Raw genomic sequence first — 17,761 nt, forward strand, 5'->3', positions numbered from 1 at the left:
ACCTCATGACCATCTCACTTTCTTTTGAGCATGAAATGATTTATGCAATGTTTGGCACTTAATAAATACTTCCTTTTCTCCCTGAATAAAAAGTGCATAAAGATGAGGGATTTACACATCCTTGGTGTGTATTTGCATGTGTGTGCACGCACACCATCCATGTCAGCATCACATAGAGGCACCAGTACCCTGAAGGCAGAATGACGCTCCTGCCTCTGACACATCAAACGAACAAGCTCACACTCTTAATTCCAACCTGGGAGCTCTGTGCACAGGTGGAACGTTGGCCCCACACCTCTTCTGCTTTCAAACCACACTCATCCAAGACATACTTGAAAATACTGTGACATCTCATTCCACTTTCAAAACATCTACCCAGATCCATAGACTTTGTGTATTCATGAAGAGCGATGTGGAATTCTACACCTTTTTTCTTTTGTTAGTGATCCAACTCTCAGTGATACAAATCTTACCAAAAACAGACTGGAAGCATTGTAAAATCACCTGAAGCTGCTTATACGTTGATTGATTCCTATCTAACAGTATACATTTGACATAAGATATCAAAACTTTCTTTATCCATAAATTTAATAAATGATTTCTTAGTGATAGTATTTAAGAATTCTAAGCACGTGATGGAAAAAAAAAAACACTTTGATTCACTGCTAGCAAGTATGAAACTACAAACAAGGGTTTGGGACTAATTTGGCAATATAGACCTAGAGTTTTAAAATCTAGAGTTTTCAAGCCCAGTAATTCTGCTTCAGAGAAGGTACTCCCACCACCACCAGGAAATGATCTGGACATTGCAAAGAACTTCATGCACAAAGGGATTCTTGTGATATTTTCATGGTGATGAGAAGCCAAAAACAAATGCCCAGAAATAGAGGAATGAGTTAGTGAACTGCATGACAGTCACGGCTGACACTGTTCTCTTTGTTCTTGATCACCAGAGTGGGAGCACTTTAGGGGTAACAGCTTGATCGAATGAATGAATCTATACACGCATGCGCGAATGGTCAGCACACCTACAATAGTTTGGAAATCTACGCATGGTGCAATATTAGGTAAAAACAAAACATGAAGAGAGATTACAGCTACTTTTCACACTCACAAAAAATCCAGAGAGAGTAGGAAATAAACCAAAGTATTAACTGACACGGAGTAACTTCTGAATAATCCTGTGATTTTTGTTTTTTCCCCCTTCTGTATTCTGGCAGGTTTGCATTTTTCTGTAATTAACAAATAGGAAGATAGAACCTGCCTTTAGAGGTTGGTGTGATGATCAAATTAGACATGAAATCTGTAAGTGCTTAGACATTGATATTCGGAATAGAACGCTCAGGGGGAAAAAGTATACACAAAGTCAGCTCTTTTCACTGAGTGAAGGAAGTGACGACACGGTTGAGGACATTTGTACTCTCGGCCCAGCCTTGACTAAAAATGATCCCTCCCACTCGAGCCACTTTCTGTCCCTTCAGCCAGGGCTGTAATGACACACGTCTAGCGCCCCTCAGACATCGTGTCACCGGACGGGAATGATGAGAGCCTCGCGCTTCCTGACTAAGCAGAGGCAGAAGCGGGAGGCGCAGTAAGGCCCACGCTGGGCTGCCCGCTCCCACCCTGCCCCACCCGGCACCCAGCGCCCCACACTTCCCACTGCCTGGGCAGCACATGGGGCCAGCAGTGGCGGGCACAGGGCCAGGTGTGGGAGGGACAGCAGCCTCAGCCTGCCCATGCTCCTGGGCTCAGGGCCAGTCCCCAGCCTCAGAGGTCACTGTGCCACTCGGGGGCACCCGGGGCTCTGAGCGCCGACTCCTCTGCACATAGAAGAGCTGACTCCTTTCACTTTGGGCCCAAACATCATGGCTCCCGACACGGCCCCAGGGTTGTGCAGGCCTCATCACCACGCCACACGCTGAAAGCAAACCTTAAAACGAAATCAGGAGAGCCAGGAAACCCCCTACGTGCGGACCTTCAAGTTGCAGACTTTCAAAGATGCAGACGTCCGTGCGAACGCCCAATCACGTAAGCTAGTTCACGCGCCTGGCGTACATGGTCAGGTGCGTGCATCCTCTACAAGCGGCAGTTTGTGTACTTTACTGTACAGAACTGCACAGAGCACGGTCATGCAGTATCTTTATTTCAAGCCCAAGATGTCCAGAAACAGGGGTAAAGGCAGCGGTGAAACAGCTGGCACTGCTGAGACGCACGAGCTGTAGCGCTGGACTACTATACTTTTCAAGGTAGTGGACTGTAAGATTAAACACGTTTCATTTTTCGTGTTTGTTTCGTATGCATTATTTGTGCAAAAAGCATTATAAACCTATTACAGTACACTACTGTATAGCCCACTGTGTTAGCTGGGTACCTAGGCTAACTTTGTCAGACTCGAACACGCTCTTGGGATGGAACTCATACACGTGTGGCGGACTTATTGTACTGGGCTCCCGTCCCACTCGGCCTCTGCTTGGCTACATTGCTTCACCATCATTTAACCATTGCAAGTTTCCTCATCTATGAAATGGCTGTGGTGCTGGTATTTGCCCTTTCCGTGCATGTGTCTAACCGAGAGGAGCTTGAGGTCAGAAACGTGATGGGTTCCCGTGAGCTATAAACTCTTGGACAGAAGCGAGGAGAAAGTCAGCCTCACACAGGAGAGACAAACAAGACCAAGGACTCACCATTCTCCTCGAGGGCAGGCAGAGCCACCGAAGGGCAAAAACTGGGAGCGTCACTTTGAGAATCTGAAAAGAAGACAAAGACGGCCTTTTAGCCCTTTGTGACTCTTAGGATCATTGAGCCCCAAAGGCAGGAAGAGTGGTCTTACTTAGTGGCACAAAGTGTGCATGAAAGACAAGACAGTGTGCCCAGCGCCTGGTCCCACTCCTGTGTGGTCAGGATGGAGTGGGTTGAGATGAAGGGACATCCTAACAACTCAGGGGCTTAAAGCAACCAAGGGCCTGCTGAAGGTGCTGGGGGCTCTCCTCTGTGTCAACCCCCTTCAAGCCCTAGGCAAGGGGAGGTTCCATCACACCCCTGCCTCCCAGATACTGCAGCAGGGAAAAGACAAGGCTACCCCTGCTCTCATAGCTTTGCCTACGAGTAACACATAGTGCTTATTTTCACACCATTTGCCAAAGCCAGAGGTGCAAAAGTACAGACCAACCATGTTCCAGAGAGTGGTCACCTAGAGATGCGTGGTGAACAAGGGAAATATCCACTATCGCTGCTTAGCTGACTCACTTAAGGGAAGCACTTAGCCCCTCTGGGCCTCAGTTTCCACATCTGTACAATGGGGATGACACAGCCTACACTGAGAATTGCGTGTGAGCATGACAGGAGGTAGTATCGGGCCAGGCACAGGGTGAAGGCCACAAGACGGCAGCTCTTCATGGCAGGCAGCGTGGCAGGTGGACAGAACCTGGAGTAGGTGGGCAGACAGGCCTGGGCTCCAACCTCCATGTGCCTCTCAGAAGCAGGGCAAATGGGCAAGTGATCTGGCTTCTTCTATCCCCAGCTTTGGGCACTGGTATGAGGCGATGATGTTGGAATTAAACGAGAAACTGCACACACCCAGGAGCTGCCCATCAGTGCTAACTGCCCCCTCCCCTGCCTCTCCCCTCACTGAACAGATCACAGTCTTCAAAGCCACAGCATCCTTTTCTCCCAATGGCCCAGACCAGGAGTGCGGCCAGACCTTCTCCCTCTCTGAGCTACAGTGCAGCATGGTCAGCAGTCAAGGGTCATGGGTGAGGCTCAGGGTCAAGGGTCAGGAACCCAGGGTGACCTTCCTTATCCTCAGCTTCCCTGTCTGTAAAATGGGAGTAAGGATAGTATCTCATTTAGGGCTCTGAGGCTTAGATGAGTTAGTATATGTGAAGCTTCAGGCATACAGTAAGCACTCAATAAATGCTGGCCACTATTTACTCTTAATATTGCCCTTTTAGGGACTTCTTGGCAGTCTAGTGGTTAAGACTCTGAGCTTCCAACACAGGGGCTGTGGGTTCCATGCCTGGCTTCCCCAGCCCACAAGGATCCCACATGCCTTGGGGCATGGCCAAAAGAAAAAAATAAAATAAAGTAAAATAAAATTTAAAATTTCAGCACTACTGAAATTGTAGGTGAAGCAAAATTAAAAAAAAAATCAGTCTTTCATAGTAACACATCCTTATCATTGATGCTCAGGCTTGTCTGCCTCCATGAAAGCCTCGAGTCAGAGTCATGTTCCATCTGGGCCCCAGAGCCCCGGTTTGGGTCCCCTGCCATCCCATCTCCTCCTCTGCCTCCTGACTTTGGTCAGACACGCCGTGACCCAGCCTCCATTAGTTCTAGAGCCTCAGTTATCATGTGTCCATCCTGCTTGGCTCCATCTGCCTATAAGCAGCTGCTCCCGGTCATCATTCTAGAGCCTGGTTCCCAGCCTTCAGAGGACATTGGAATCCCCTGGAGGGCTTGGTGACCCACACTGTGTGAGCTTCACGCCCAGAGTGTCTGGTCCAGCAGGTGTGGGCTGGGGCCCAAGATCCAGCATTTCTAATAAGTTCCCAGGTGATGCTGACCCTGTTGGTCCACGGATTCACTCTGAAGGTCACTGAGCCAAGTCTTCCATCACCCAGCATCCTGTGAGCTCCTCACACAAAACTCAGAACCACCCACCACCCTCCATGGTACCCAGGGGGCCAGTGTGTTCATTTAAATGCCCATCTTTGCTTTCTCAGAGCAAAGATCCTGAGAGTCAGCACACTCCAGAGAACAATTATTTGACGGATCTGTAACAAGGGCATTCAGACATCCACCCTCTTGGGCCCAGTGATTCTCCTTCTGGAAGTCTGTCTGGAAATTCAAAGCAAGCTCAGTTTGTGAAGGAAAGATTTATACAACATAATGAATGGCCAGAAACTCTGTATATCCAAGGCTGTGAGAACAGTTAGGCAAGTTGTCCACAGGGAGAATTACCATATGCACGTCCAGGCGTTTATCACCCAGATCTGCTGCAATTGCCTTACTTACTCTTTCTCAGCCCCAACAGTGCTCCCTGACAGGGTGCTGTCAACCCTCTGGGTGGGACCTTCTTCAGTGTACAGGAATAGCTGAACCCTGAGAGTTCTCAGCTTCCCTGGGCCCCCTGGGGCACTGAAAATCTCAACAGCCTCGTTCCCTGGGGGCCCTCCTACAGAGAATTGCACTGTGCAACTTTGAGCCAGTTGCTCAGTTAATTCATGCTTGTTAAGCAAGAGGATGGTAACCCTTCTTGCTTCTTCCCAACTCTGCTTTCAGCGACATCAAGCTGGTGGCCTGAAAGGGGCTGCAGCCGGCGTATTTACACCATGGAAAGTGGCAGCCACGACCCCTCGCCCTGCACCTGCCCAGCTCTCCCTAATTGTAACACATTTGCCAGCAGATCAGAAAACGGGGGTAAGGAGAGACCCCACCTCATCATGTCGTTTGGGGACTAAATAAGACGCTGCCTGCCAAACACTAGCCTAGCCAAGGAGCCGACAGGGCACTAAGCAAATGGCAGATGCTTGTGCTCTGATGCGAGTGATGCTGAGGAATGAATTAGACAGTAAACTCTCCTACGTGTGGTGGTTTCTATGTGGGCTGCAGAGAGGCAGAATTAGAAGAGCCGGTCACTTCCTTTCCAAGTCATTCCTGTGTCTAGAATATCTATCTACAGGGTCCAAGTGCATTTGTTTAGCAGAAGAAGAGAGGAAGTGGGAGGCTTCTATTGGTTTTTTTTAGAAGCTGTGTTTGACTTTGTAAACAAACCAAAGACCCTGCCCCACTTGCAGGCCATACGTGGCTGCAAGAGGTAGGAGGAGGGGGTGGTGGGGGGTTGAACAGCAGCTCAGCTCCCTTCTGAGAGCAGCCAGTGGGTACCGGAGACCCAGAGGCGCCCCCTTCCAGGCAGCCTGGAGCCTCAAGGCAGCTGGACCACAGAGCAGCCTCTTCCCCTTCCATTCCCACCATGGCTGCTAAGACGCTTCCTCTTTGAGTACTGCCGCCCTGACCGGAAGGGGCTGCAAACAGCTTCATTTGCATCCACAGTCACTCAGCCTGGGCCTCTGGCTTCTGTGCTCAGATCCCTGGAACTTTCTTTTCACTCTGGACAACAGTGAGAAATCACACGGCTCTCTGGGCAGCCCCTCTGGGCGCTCGCTGCTCTAGGTTTGTGCCTCTCTCCCGGCTCCTAGGAACCTGACTTCCATTTTTGTTCTGAGAACACAGCTCAGTACCAGGGTCGTGTTGCCTGCGTGCAGGTCTCTGGGGGTCCGGGGGTTGCAGGGCAGGACCATGGCCATCCTACCCACTGTCCCTGCACCCTCCACCCGAAACGCCTTCATCTCCGCCCAGATTCCTCCTGGAGTGGCTCTGGCGCGATCCCTTGTGGAACAACGTTTCTTGCTCCCCTTTTGAGCTCCAGAAGTCCCCTTGCATCTCCCCACAGTAAGACATGCCAGAGGGCTGAGTTGTTCTCTGGGACAGAGGGAGTAATTACTCCTGATGACAGGCTAGGAGAGCACCAGCCCCACGGTGGTCCTAGCAAACGCGGGGAGAGCACTGCAGAAGTGTTTCTGGCATCACCAAGTGCCTGAGAAATGTTCCTTCTCTCACGTCTGCCTCCCAGGCCAGGCTCGACCCTTTGGGGAAGGACCTTCTATCGCTGGTGCTTCCAGGGTGTTTGACGTATAGCAGGGGCTTCCCTGGAGGCTCAGATGGTAAAGACTCCACCTGCAATGCAGGAGACCCAGGCTTGATCTCCAGGTTGGGAAGATCCCCTGAAGGAGGGTATGACAACACACTCCAGTATTATTGCTGGAGAATCCCATGGACAGAGGGGCCTGGCGGGCTACAGCCCATGGGGTTGCAAAGAGTCGGACACAACTGAGTGTCAGAACACATTATTATTATATTAGGAGCTCAACAAATGGCCCTTCCTTTCCCCTTCTTCTGTCCAGATCTTTAGGTATAGGCCCCAGGTTACGCTTTTTGTGTCTGGTTCTCAGCCCAGAGTCAAGTCAGGAGTCCATGCTCATCACTCAACATAGATGGCAGTAGGGAAGGCATGCTTTATGTCTATCTAAGTCACTATGTGCCGATGTACGTATGAAACTGAACGTGGCTCAGTCGTGTCCGACTCATTGCAACCCTGTAAACTGTAGCCTGCCAGGCTCCTCTGCCCATGGTATTCTCCCAGTCAGAACATTGGAGTAGGTAGCCATCCCTTCTCCAGGGGATTTTCCCAACTCAGGGATCAAAGCCAGGTCTCCTGCATTGCAAGCGGATTCTTTACCGTCTGAGCCACCAGGGAATATGTATGTGTGTGTGTATACGTGTGTGTACGTATGTATCTACCTGTCCATCATCTGTTTATTTATCTATCTGCCCATCGATCCATCATCTATCTTTGTATCGATCTAGCCATCCATCTGTCCTCTCTCTCTCTCTGGGTTTGGGTTTCTGCCCTGAGGTCCTTGACCACGCTCCCTGCCTCACTGTGTACCCCTCTTGTCTCCGCCTCTCTGAGTTTGATGACATGGTCCCCCCCGAGCAGTATCTCAGGAGGAATCTCACTCTTCCTGAAGTACCTGCTCTCAGAGTGCTCAAGGTCATGACTCCTCCCCCTCCAAAACCATAGATGGCAGAATGCTACATGACCAAGCCATGGATTTGAAGCCAGGGCAAAATCTACTACAGAAATTCCTTGCAAGAATTCCCTTGTAAAACCCATGTTTCCTGTGCCCATGCTGACTGAGAGGTCGCCCTTCAGGCTCAGGACCCTCTGTGCAGCCTCGCTGCTCCTGCAGGGCCCATTCTTCCTGTGACTGTGCGTGGCTGTCTAATACGAAGACGAGGATGGGGAGAAAGTAATGACAATGGCAGCTTGTTCGTTGGGTTTTCCAGAGTTGCACTGGGGCAGTTTTATCTACAACAGAAAGCAGAATACAAGGCCATACTAAGGTGCAGAATCCAGAAGATGACTGACTGTTTTGGCTCAAACTGTATCAGAAATCAAAAGGTGACTTTGTACTGGATCAGTGTGACTGAACTACGAGAACAGTCTAATTAGTGGAACCAGTTTCCTTGAATAATATTCCTTTTCTCTGCCTGGGTCTTAGGAGGAGATCATTCATCGTCTTAAGACCTACCCCACCACCCGCTTCTGATGAAGATGACTTAAGGGAGAAAGATGGACTGGGGAGAACCTGGTTTTGCTCGGATGGGAGCCATGGGTCACACCAGGTCACCAAAACTCTGTGTCAGCCAGCCCTCTTTCTTCCACTCTTTTGAAATTGGAGATTCAGAGCCATGCACACCAGAATGGCCTTGAGCCATGCACATCTCAGGGTGTTTTCCAGCCAGGGGCCCTGAGAAACTGATGCTATTGGGGCATTTTAAAATCTTTCACCCCACTCCCCCAAGCACTGAAAACAGGCAGTGTGCAGTGTGGAAACCGGCCTGCGAGGCTGGCTCCAGGCCAGCAGACCAGAACCTACAGGGAGTGGTCCCTGAAGCATGAAAGAGGGCTTGCAGGAGGCTGTCGGTAATGGATCCCCACCTCTCGGAAGCAGAGCTAGTTTCTTGTTCCTGTATTCCTACAACACCTTATGCATGTCTGTTCTGGTCCCGAGTCTAGGACACTACAGTTAATCACATACGCCCACGACCTCCTTAGTAGGATGTGAGCATCTATAATAAGAAAAATGACTACATCTTATTAATTTCACATTTCCTATTGCCTAGCGCAATGTATGACTCAGTATGGACACTCAAAAGAGTTTCAAAACTTCTAAACTCATGATATGACCGATCCAGCACTAGAATGGCTTATTTAGTTACAGTCTGCAATTGCCCCTTAGGGTTTCCCAGGTGCCTCAGTGGTAAAGAATCCACAGGAGATGTGGTTTGGATCCCTGAGTCAGGAAGATCCCCTGGAGAAGGAAATGGCAACCCACTCCAGTACTCTCACCTGGGAAAACTCAAGGACAGAGGAGCCTAGCAGGCTACAGTCCACAGGGCCACAAGGAGTTGGACACAACTGAGCAATTAAACAGCAACGTCAATTATTCCTTAAGTGGAGCATCTGGAGGATAGGAATCATATCATATTCATACTCAGCCATTACATCATAGTGAATATGTCACGTAGCTGAATATAGCTATATCATTTGGTTATACAGTTGGTTATTTGGACCTGATTCTTTTTGACAGAGTCCAACAATCCTGAGTCCAAATTCCATCATTTACCTGCTATGACCTTGGGAAAGTGACTTAGCCTCCATAGACCTCTGTTTCCTCATCTAACAGTGGTTGTAAGGATTAGATGGGATAACACTTGTACAGTGCTTGCATTCAGCCAGGCACACACACAAGAAGACTCCAAAGAACAGAGGCTGGATTTAGAAAACCAGAGACCCCAGAGGCACGGCTGATGCTGGGTCAATGCCCTGGTCAGAACTCCTGAGTCCTCAGCCTGACCCTGTGAAATATATGTCGGAAAAAGTTAATAGTCTCTGCAGTCAGATAAAAAGAACAGAACAGATGGAAAAGAGTTGGGACAATAACCACCTTGAATACTTTTCCTGGCCGACTCCTGCCAAGATGTTGTAACACTCTGGTCTGATTCCCATATTTCTGAACAAATGAATTATGTCTTAGCTTCTTTTCACCCAGCCCTTCCCTGCGCAATGGAAAGATGAAAAATGACATTTTCCAGCCTTTGGTAGGTAGGGTGAGGAGATGGGAAGAGGCGTGAGGAGATGGGAAGAGGTGTGAGAGGACGGATGGGCAAGGAGGCACTGAGCGGTGAGAGTTCAGTTCTGAAGGCCCTAAATACCCAGAGCTGGCTTTGGATCTCCTGCGGAGCCACCAACCTGGGCAAGTGTTCATGCCCCAGCCTCTGTGAGCTGGTTAAAGTCTCCTCTATATGGCGCATTACCCCTCCTCCCCTCATGGAAACCCAGAGCTTCCCCAGTGGCTCAGTGGTAAAGAATCCACCTGCAATGCAGGAGCTACAGGAGACATGGGTTTGATCCCTGGGTTGGGAAGATCCCCTGGAGAAGGGCATGGGAACCCACCCCAGTATTCTTGCCTATGGACTCCCATGGATAGAGGCACCTTCTGGGCTGCAGTCCATGGGGTTGCAAAGAGTCGGACCCAACTGAGCAATTTAGCACACATGCATAGAAACCCACTGAGGCTATTTCATCATACAGTCCTAATGTTTTTCTTAAAACACTTCAAGATGTTAAGATAAAGTCATAAATAGAGTAAACTCAGAACACAGGATGCTCAAGGAGGGAGCAAAGAGGATTCCACTCAGCCTGGTAACAACCGACTCCAAAAATACCTGCTCTGCAGTGACAAAATGTCTCAGGATTAGTAATCTCATGTTTAAGTGTCAAGGACCAGATTCTACCAAGGAGCCCGATCCCAGGTCTCTAGGGTTGGACATGGTTCTGGAACACGTAGCCAACCTGCCATTGGTTTCATTTATTAGTTTATTAGTCAGTTTCATTTTTTCAATTTCTTAGTCAATTGCCTCTATGGCCAGTTGACTTGAGCTGGGGGAAAACCAGCCAGACAGTGTGTCTAGACAGTTTCACATCCAATAGCTCGTGGGCTGTGGAAGACCCACCAGGCACAGCATGAAAAGGGGAAGAGAGAAGTTTGGAGTCGTCAGAGCTAGGTTTGTGACCTGACTCTGCTTCCTGCTGGCTATGCGGCTTGGGTCAAATAACTTCCACTTTCTGCACCATACTCTCTTCATCTTAAAATGGAAGAAATAATGTCCACTGCCCAGGGGCACTGAGCAATAATTGTGTAGCTGTTCAGGGCAGGTCACTTACCAGGCTTCTGGTACCATCCGAAGGGGTAGGTGCGGACCTCAGTGTCTGGGGAGCCACAGTCCATAATGCGCCAGACCCCTCCATATTCCTCGCTGCATGTCTGAAGGCCCAAGCTGTTCAGAGTTAGGCATGTCACCTCTCCTCCTGGAGCAAAAAGTAACCAGGACCAGGGAAATGATCATGATGGGAGATTCTAAGTGAATGAGAGAAACTCTGCAAACTCATCCTTCAGCAGACATGTGGGGTGAAGCGCCCTATTCCCGGGATGATCTTAGCCACTGATGGAAACCCTGCTACCTTAGTGAGTTTCTGGTCTAAGAACACGGTGGTGGGGGCAACACACACTTGTCAAGCATCCTTCATGTGCCCAGAGCTGTGCTAAGGCTCTGCACACATCATACTGCTCATCCTCACAGGAGCCTATCAGGAGGCTAGCACTGCTATCTCTATTTACAGATGAGGAAACAGACTCAGAGAGACTCAGTGGCTCATCCAGGATCATTCGTCTAGCATGTGACAGAATCAAGTTTCAAATGCAGATCATCTGGAGGGATTCCAAGTTCAGCCCACCAAGCTACCTGACCCAGGTCTTGAAAAGCAAGCAGAAGACAGTTCAGTGAGCCATGGCAGGAAGGCTACTTGGGTCAGGCAGAAGTGCAGTGTCCAGCTGACTGGGTACTGGACCAGCAGCCCTGTCCCAGCTACCACATTTACCAGCCACCTGCCCTTTCTCAAGCCCCCACGAGGTGATGCTGTGGATTAGGTCAGACCATAGGCGTGAACAGGGCTTCCCTGGTGGCTCAGCTGGTAAAGGATCCACCTGCCCGCCAACGCAGGAGATGCGAGTTCGATCCCTGGGCAGGAAGCTCCCCTGGAGAAGGAGACAGCAACCCACTCCAGCATCCTTGCCTGGGAAATCCCATGGAGAGAGGAGCCTGGTGGGCTACAGACCATGGGGTCACAAAAGAGTCAGATACGACTTAGCGACTAAACAGCAACATGGATGTGAACATGTTTCTAGACTGCAAAGTGCTGGGTGCTTTACAGAAAGAGTTGTTATCACCATTACCTTTGAACTGAGAAACGTTCAGAAAGCCAAAGCCGGTGCAGCACGGGTCCATGTCACACAATCGCTCACATTCGAAGAAGCTGGCGGAAGAGGAGAAAGAGGAGGCCTGAAGTTTTGTGCTGGACGGGATCCTCGAGGTGGGGTGACTTGCTGTCATTCTGGGGGCCTGCTCTCTGTGACAACTCTTCCCTGAGTCCAGGCACACAAGCTCTGCTCCTTGTGTCTCCAGACACACCCAGCACCAGGGCCAGGCAGACCCCTGTTTTCCACCCTCCCTTTCTTCCCCACTCCCATCAGCATGGGCCAAATATCTTTTATCATCTTTTAATCTCCATTTTCGAAAGCCAATCTTAAATGCCAGCAGCAGGGCATAGTTTCATATATTAACAACACTTTGTAGATCCATAGTTCATAGATTGATGACTCTCAAATTCTAACTTCTATAGGGAGAACTTAGTTGAAATTCACATTCGTGAGCTCCCTGTAAATGCTGATTCGAGAGGTCCAGGGTAGGACCCAGGACCGCGGGTTGTAAGAAGCCCTCCTGGTGATTCTGATAGGTGAGATTCACAGACTAGCAGAGAGAAACACTAGTCACATTCAATGACAACGACTAAGTTATAGCTAATTAAATCAATAACAAAATATATTTTTAAAATTTTCTTTTTTTTTTTTCAGCTGCACGGTGTAGCATGTGGGATCTTGGTTCCCCAACCAGCAATTGAATCCATGCCCCTTGCCTTGGGAGTGCAGAGTCTCAACCACTGCATCACCAGGGAGGTCCCACAGGATACATTTTTAAATGAAAAATTAGATAAAAGTCCTTATATGCCTCTGACCCTGTAAAAAGTTCTGCTTGCTCTCCGGGTTCTGAACGCAGCAGGGAGACTGCTGATCAAGTTTTTTTCAATGCTTGAAAATTTGTATTAATTGATTAAAAAAAAAGCAAAAACAAAAACCACGGGTCAAGTTCCCCTTTTGCATCAGCTGACCTTAGGTTCAGGGCTAAACGTTGTATTATTGAGTTTCAGAAAAACATCTATTTCTGCTTTATTGACTATCCCAAAGCCTTTGACTGTGTGGATCACAATAAACTGTGGACAATTCTGAAAGAGATGGGAATACCAGACCACCTGACCTGCCTCTTGAGAAATCTGTGTGCAAGTCAGGAAGCAACAGTTAGAACTGGACATGGAAGGACAGACTGGTTCCAAATAGGAAAAGGAGTACGTCAAGGCTGTATATTGTCAACCTGCTTATTTAACTTACATGCAGAGTACATCATGAGAAACGCTGGACTGGAAGAAGCACAAGCTGGAATCAAGATTGCTGGGAGAAATATCAATCACCTCAGATATGCAGATGGCACCACCCTTATGGCAGAAAGTGAAGAGGAGCTAAAAGCCTCTTGATGAAAGTGAAAGAGGAGAGCGAAAAGTTGACTTAAAGCTCAACATTCAGAAAACGAAGATCATGGCATTTGGTCCCATCACTTCATGGGAAATAGATGGGGAAACAGTAGAAACAGTGTCAGACTTGATTTTGGGGGTCTCCAAAATCACTGCAGATGGTGATTGCAGCCATGAAATTTAAAGACGCTTACTCCTTGGAAGAAAAGTTATGACCATCCTAGATAGCATATTGAAAAGCAGAGACATTACTTTGCTGACTAAGGTCCGTCTAGTCAAGGCTATGGTTTTTCCAGTAGTCATGTATGGATGTGAGAGTTGGACTGTGAAGAAGGCTGAGCGCTGAAGAATTGATGCTTTTGAACTGTGGTGTTGGAGAAGACTCTTGAGAGTCCCTTGGACTGCAAGGAGATCCAACCAGTCCATTCTGAAGGAGATCAGCCCTGGGATTTCTTTGGAAGGAATGATGCGAAAGCTGAAGCTCCAGTATTTTGGACACCTCATGCAAAGAGTTGACTCATTGGAAAAGACTCTCATTGTGGAAGGGATTGGGGGCAGGAGGAGAAGGGGACGACAGAGGATGAGATGGCTGGATGGCATCACGGACTCGATGGACGTGAGTCTGAGTGAACTCCGGGAGATGGTGATGGACAGGGAGGCCTGGCGTGCTGCGATTCATGGGGTCGCAAAGAGTCGGACACGACTGAGGGACTGAACTGAACTGAGCTGACCTTAGGTTCAGGGATAAATGTTGTGTTGATTATTAGTTGCTAAGCTTAGCCACCTTAGTCAATAAAGTGAATAATGAAAGTCCCTCAGTCGTGTCGGACTCTTTGCGACCCCATGGACTGTATAGTCCATGGAATTCTCTAGGCCAGAATACTGGAGTGGATAGCCTTTCCCTTCTCCAGGGGATCTTCCCAACCCAGGGATAGACCCCAGGTCTCCCGCATGTTGCCTTTTATTACTTTTTCACCCTTTGCTTTGTGTTTTGCAGTTTTTCATGCTTGTGTCTTTAACTGATATTATATCACCTTCTTTATGAAAATAGAAGGGTCTTCATAATAAGTATTGTAGAGGGCAGGGATGAACGGAAGTAGCTTACCCGTTGGAAATGGATTTGTCAGACATAGGCACTTTGTTTCTAATGGAAATCCCCATCAGCTTTTGGAATGGTAGGCGAGTGTAAAAATTCTTCACTCTGTCTTGCAGCACAACTACACAGAGGAAGAAAGACATCTTATAATTTAAGGGGAGATGCACTGTAACCAGAAAAATACTTCTGTGGGGGACAAAGCATAAAACCCATATTGAGAGCTTCTGATTAAAGGTAACATATTAAACCCATAGACTTAATCTCTGTTGTCTCCCCAAATCTCACTAAAATCACAGTAAAGGGGTTTTTATAAAGGCATATACCCACAAGGCAAAAGAGAATAGGAGATCAGACAGAGCGACAAATTTTGGATGCTAGAAAGAATACAGAGGAGGAAAAAATGACCTCATAAACCTAAGAAGGCTGAATTCTTGACTTTTCTGTGGGAAGAAGCAACCCTATACACCTGGGCCTTCCCAGGTGGCTCACTGGTAAAGAATCTGCCTGCCAATGTAGGAGACGCAGGAGACAAGGGTTCAATCCCAGGGTCAGGAAGATCCTTGGAACAGGAAATGGCAACATTGTAGCATATTGTCTGGAAAATCCCATGGACAGAGGAGTCTGGCAAGCTGCAGTCCGTGTGTGCTAAGTTGCTTCAGTTGTGTCCGATGTTATGTGAGCCTGTGGATTGTAGCCCGCCAGGCTCCTCTGTCCATGGGAGTCTCCAGGCAAGAATACTGGAGTGGGTTGCCATTCCCTTCTTCGGGGGATCTTCCCAATGAAGGGATCGAAGCCAGGTCTTCTGCATTGCAGACAGATTCTTTACCATCCAAGCCACCAAGCAAGTCCACAGAGATGTGAGGATTTCCCCAAAGGGCAACCCAACCAGGTCATCCTACAAAGAAAGCCAAGGTCAACACGCTCCCACCACATACTCAGAGCTTCCCAGTCAGCTTCTGGGCCCCTCTCTTATTACACTGAAGTGGAAAACCAAGGGTCACCAGGTACCTGAGAAAGGCTTCCAGCAAAGAAGACAGAACAGCAAGTGGAAGATCACAGCACCATAGAAGAAGTGAAAACTGAGCAAGGTGAATCCCTCTCCCCAGAGTATCACTGATGTTCCCAGACGGTAAAATCAACTTCTGTCTTGTTGAAGCCACAGCTGTTGGGATTGTCTCTGATAAACATCCAATGGGAATTCCAACTGCTATACACAATAACATGATTTCTAAGAGCAGTGGAGTCCAGAGCAAGCATCTTCTCTCTGGTCAATCTGATACATTTCTAAATGCCTCTGCATCTCTACAAGAAGACTGGGTAACTTTCCTTAGAAAAGAAGAAGAGCTGATCAGGATATTTCTAAAACCACAGTCAGCAGCCCACTGAAAATGCAGTTTGGGATGATCTGACCAAGCGCTCACCTTTCTTCCTGTAGAGGGCACTTGGCCTTCGGGGCAGGATCAGCCTGCAGCCCTTGGGACTGGACTCCAGGATATCGTCACACACCTGGGCCTCTGGGTAGAGGGTGCAGGTGAAGTACAAGGGTTCACTGTCCATTACCTCTGCCAGCTGACAGAAAGAGGGCTCTCCAACACAGCCTACAGGCAAGACAGAAGTTGGGTGTTAGTTCCTGGGAGGGAGGCTGTCAGGGGAGGGTTATCCCTGTAGGATCTTCTGGGAGGAAATGCTCTACGGGGATTTCCTCCCAGGAAGGGCTGAGGCCCAAGTCAGTAGAGGCTGTCCAGTCTGGAAGGCTCAAGAAAAATACTAGTGTTCTGCCAGCTGGAAAACAGGGAGTCCAGGTGGCTCTGAACAAAGGCAGAGCCAGGAGGGTCAGGGGTCAGCTGTAAACTCAGCAATATGGGAGGAGAGAGGGTGAAATTCCATTGAGTCTGCTCGGGACCATCTCAGAGGCAGTCAGGGTCTCAGACTACAGACCATAGGATGTAAAACTTGGTGACGCTGTGAACAGTCTCCCCTGCCCCACTCTCATGTCCAACTTTGCTCCGGTACACGTGAGCTCCTTGAGAGGGAGGGCTATAACTGATTCACTTTTTATTTTCTCATCCCCAAGGTCAAACACAGAGCCTAGAACACAGCACATACTCAACACAGGACACACCTATGGGTAGAGAATAGATGGATGGATTGTTGGATGGATAGATGGATGGATGGATGGATGGATTGTTGCATAGATGGATAAATGGATGGATAGATGAATGGATGGATGGATTGTTGGATAGATGGATGGATGGATGGGTAGATTGTTGGATAGATGGATAAATGGATGGATGGATAGATGGATGGATGGATGGATTGTTGGATAGATGGATGGATGGATGGATAGATTGTTGGACAGATGGATAAATGGATGGATGGATAGGTGGATGGATGGATGGATGGATGGATGGATGGATTATTGGATAGATAGATGCATGGATGGATTAATAGATGAACTGCTAGATGGATGGATGGATTGTTGGATAAATGGATGGATGGACTGTTGGATAGATGGATGGATGGATGGATTGTTGGATGATTGGATGATAGGTTCTGGGAGAAGAGCAGATACTGACTGCACAATTAGCTTCTGAAGATGTGGTTATGTTCTGTCTTCTGTATCACTCATGACAGTAATACTGAAGTGATCTCTGAGTTTGAGCTTGTCTGTGTCTCAAGAGTTGTTAAACTAGGCCTTTGTTGCCTGACCACAGGATGGAGAAGAAGGCGGATGAGGGCTAAGATACTCACGAGAAAGGCACCACAGGTTTGCCTGCTGAAGTGAAAATAAGTGTTTGAAAAGCCAGTGTTGCTGGCTGGGCAGGGATAGATTTTGATCGACGATGACCTGGATAAGGTCCACAGGGGAGAAAAGACCTGTTGTCAAATCTGAAAAAGAAAGGGCGAGTCAACTTCCTTTGGCTTTATCTCATGGCGAATCTGTCTGTCAGTCTGTCTCTCTCTCTCTTTCTGACTCACTCTCTCTCACATATGCATGTGTGTGCGCTCACACACACACACACTTGCAGGCTCAGTGACCCCAGAGCCAGTTTGGAATCAATATGGCTGGGAGTCTGGTAAGCCAAGAAAATTTCAGAAGGTCCCAGAAAGTCCTAAAAATTATGGAGTTGCAAAATCTCAGAATCTTTGTTGGGGAGTAAACTTGGGAGCCATCTGGCCCAACTTTTCACTAAGGCAAGACTCTTGCTCATGATATTTCTGGCCGATCTCCCTGCAGACTCATGTGACTTGTCTGTCCGGACCGCAGCAGCCCATCCCACAGTTAGGAAGTCGAGGAGTCAAATCTGCCTCTTTGTAAATGCGAACAACTGATA

The 17,761-nt window shown here is 48.4% G+C and overlaps 1 protein-coding gene across 2 annotated transcripts in view; it reads right to left on the bottom strand.

Annotated features, from left to right (window-relative positions):
- TG (thyroglobulin) overlaps positions 1 to 17,761 on the bottom strand; it is a 231,513-nt gene that overhangs the window by 138,119 nt on the left and 75,633 nt on the right. For both annotated transcript variants that reach the window (XM_027972878.2, XM_042254076.1), the window contains exons 30-35: positions 17,178 to 17,315; positions 15,848 to 16,024; positions 14,436 to 14,547; positions 11,922 to 12,001; positions 10,853 to 10,996; positions 2,685 to 2,747 (exon numbers count right to left, since the gene is read on the bottom strand). In XM_027972878.2, the coding sequence (XP_027828679.2) occupies positions 2,685 to 2,747; positions 10,853 to 10,996; positions 11,922 to 12,001; positions 14,436 to 14,547; positions 15,848 to 16,024; positions 17,178 to 17,315 (714 nt within the window). The remainder of the gene's footprint in view (positions 1 to 2,684; positions 2,748 to 10,852; positions 10,997 to 11,921; positions 12,002 to 14,435; positions 14,548 to 15,847; positions 16,025 to 17,177; positions 17,316 to 17,761) is intronic.

The sequence above is a fragment of the Ovis aries genome, chromosome 9 (assembly GCF_016772045.2).
Source record: "Ovis aries strain OAR_USU_Benz2616 breed Rambouillet chromosome 9, ARS-UI_Ramb_v3.0, whole genome shotgun sequence".
Taxonomy (NCBI): domain Eukaryota; kingdom Metazoa; phylum Chordata; class Mammalia; order Artiodactyla; family Bovidae; genus Ovis; species Ovis aries.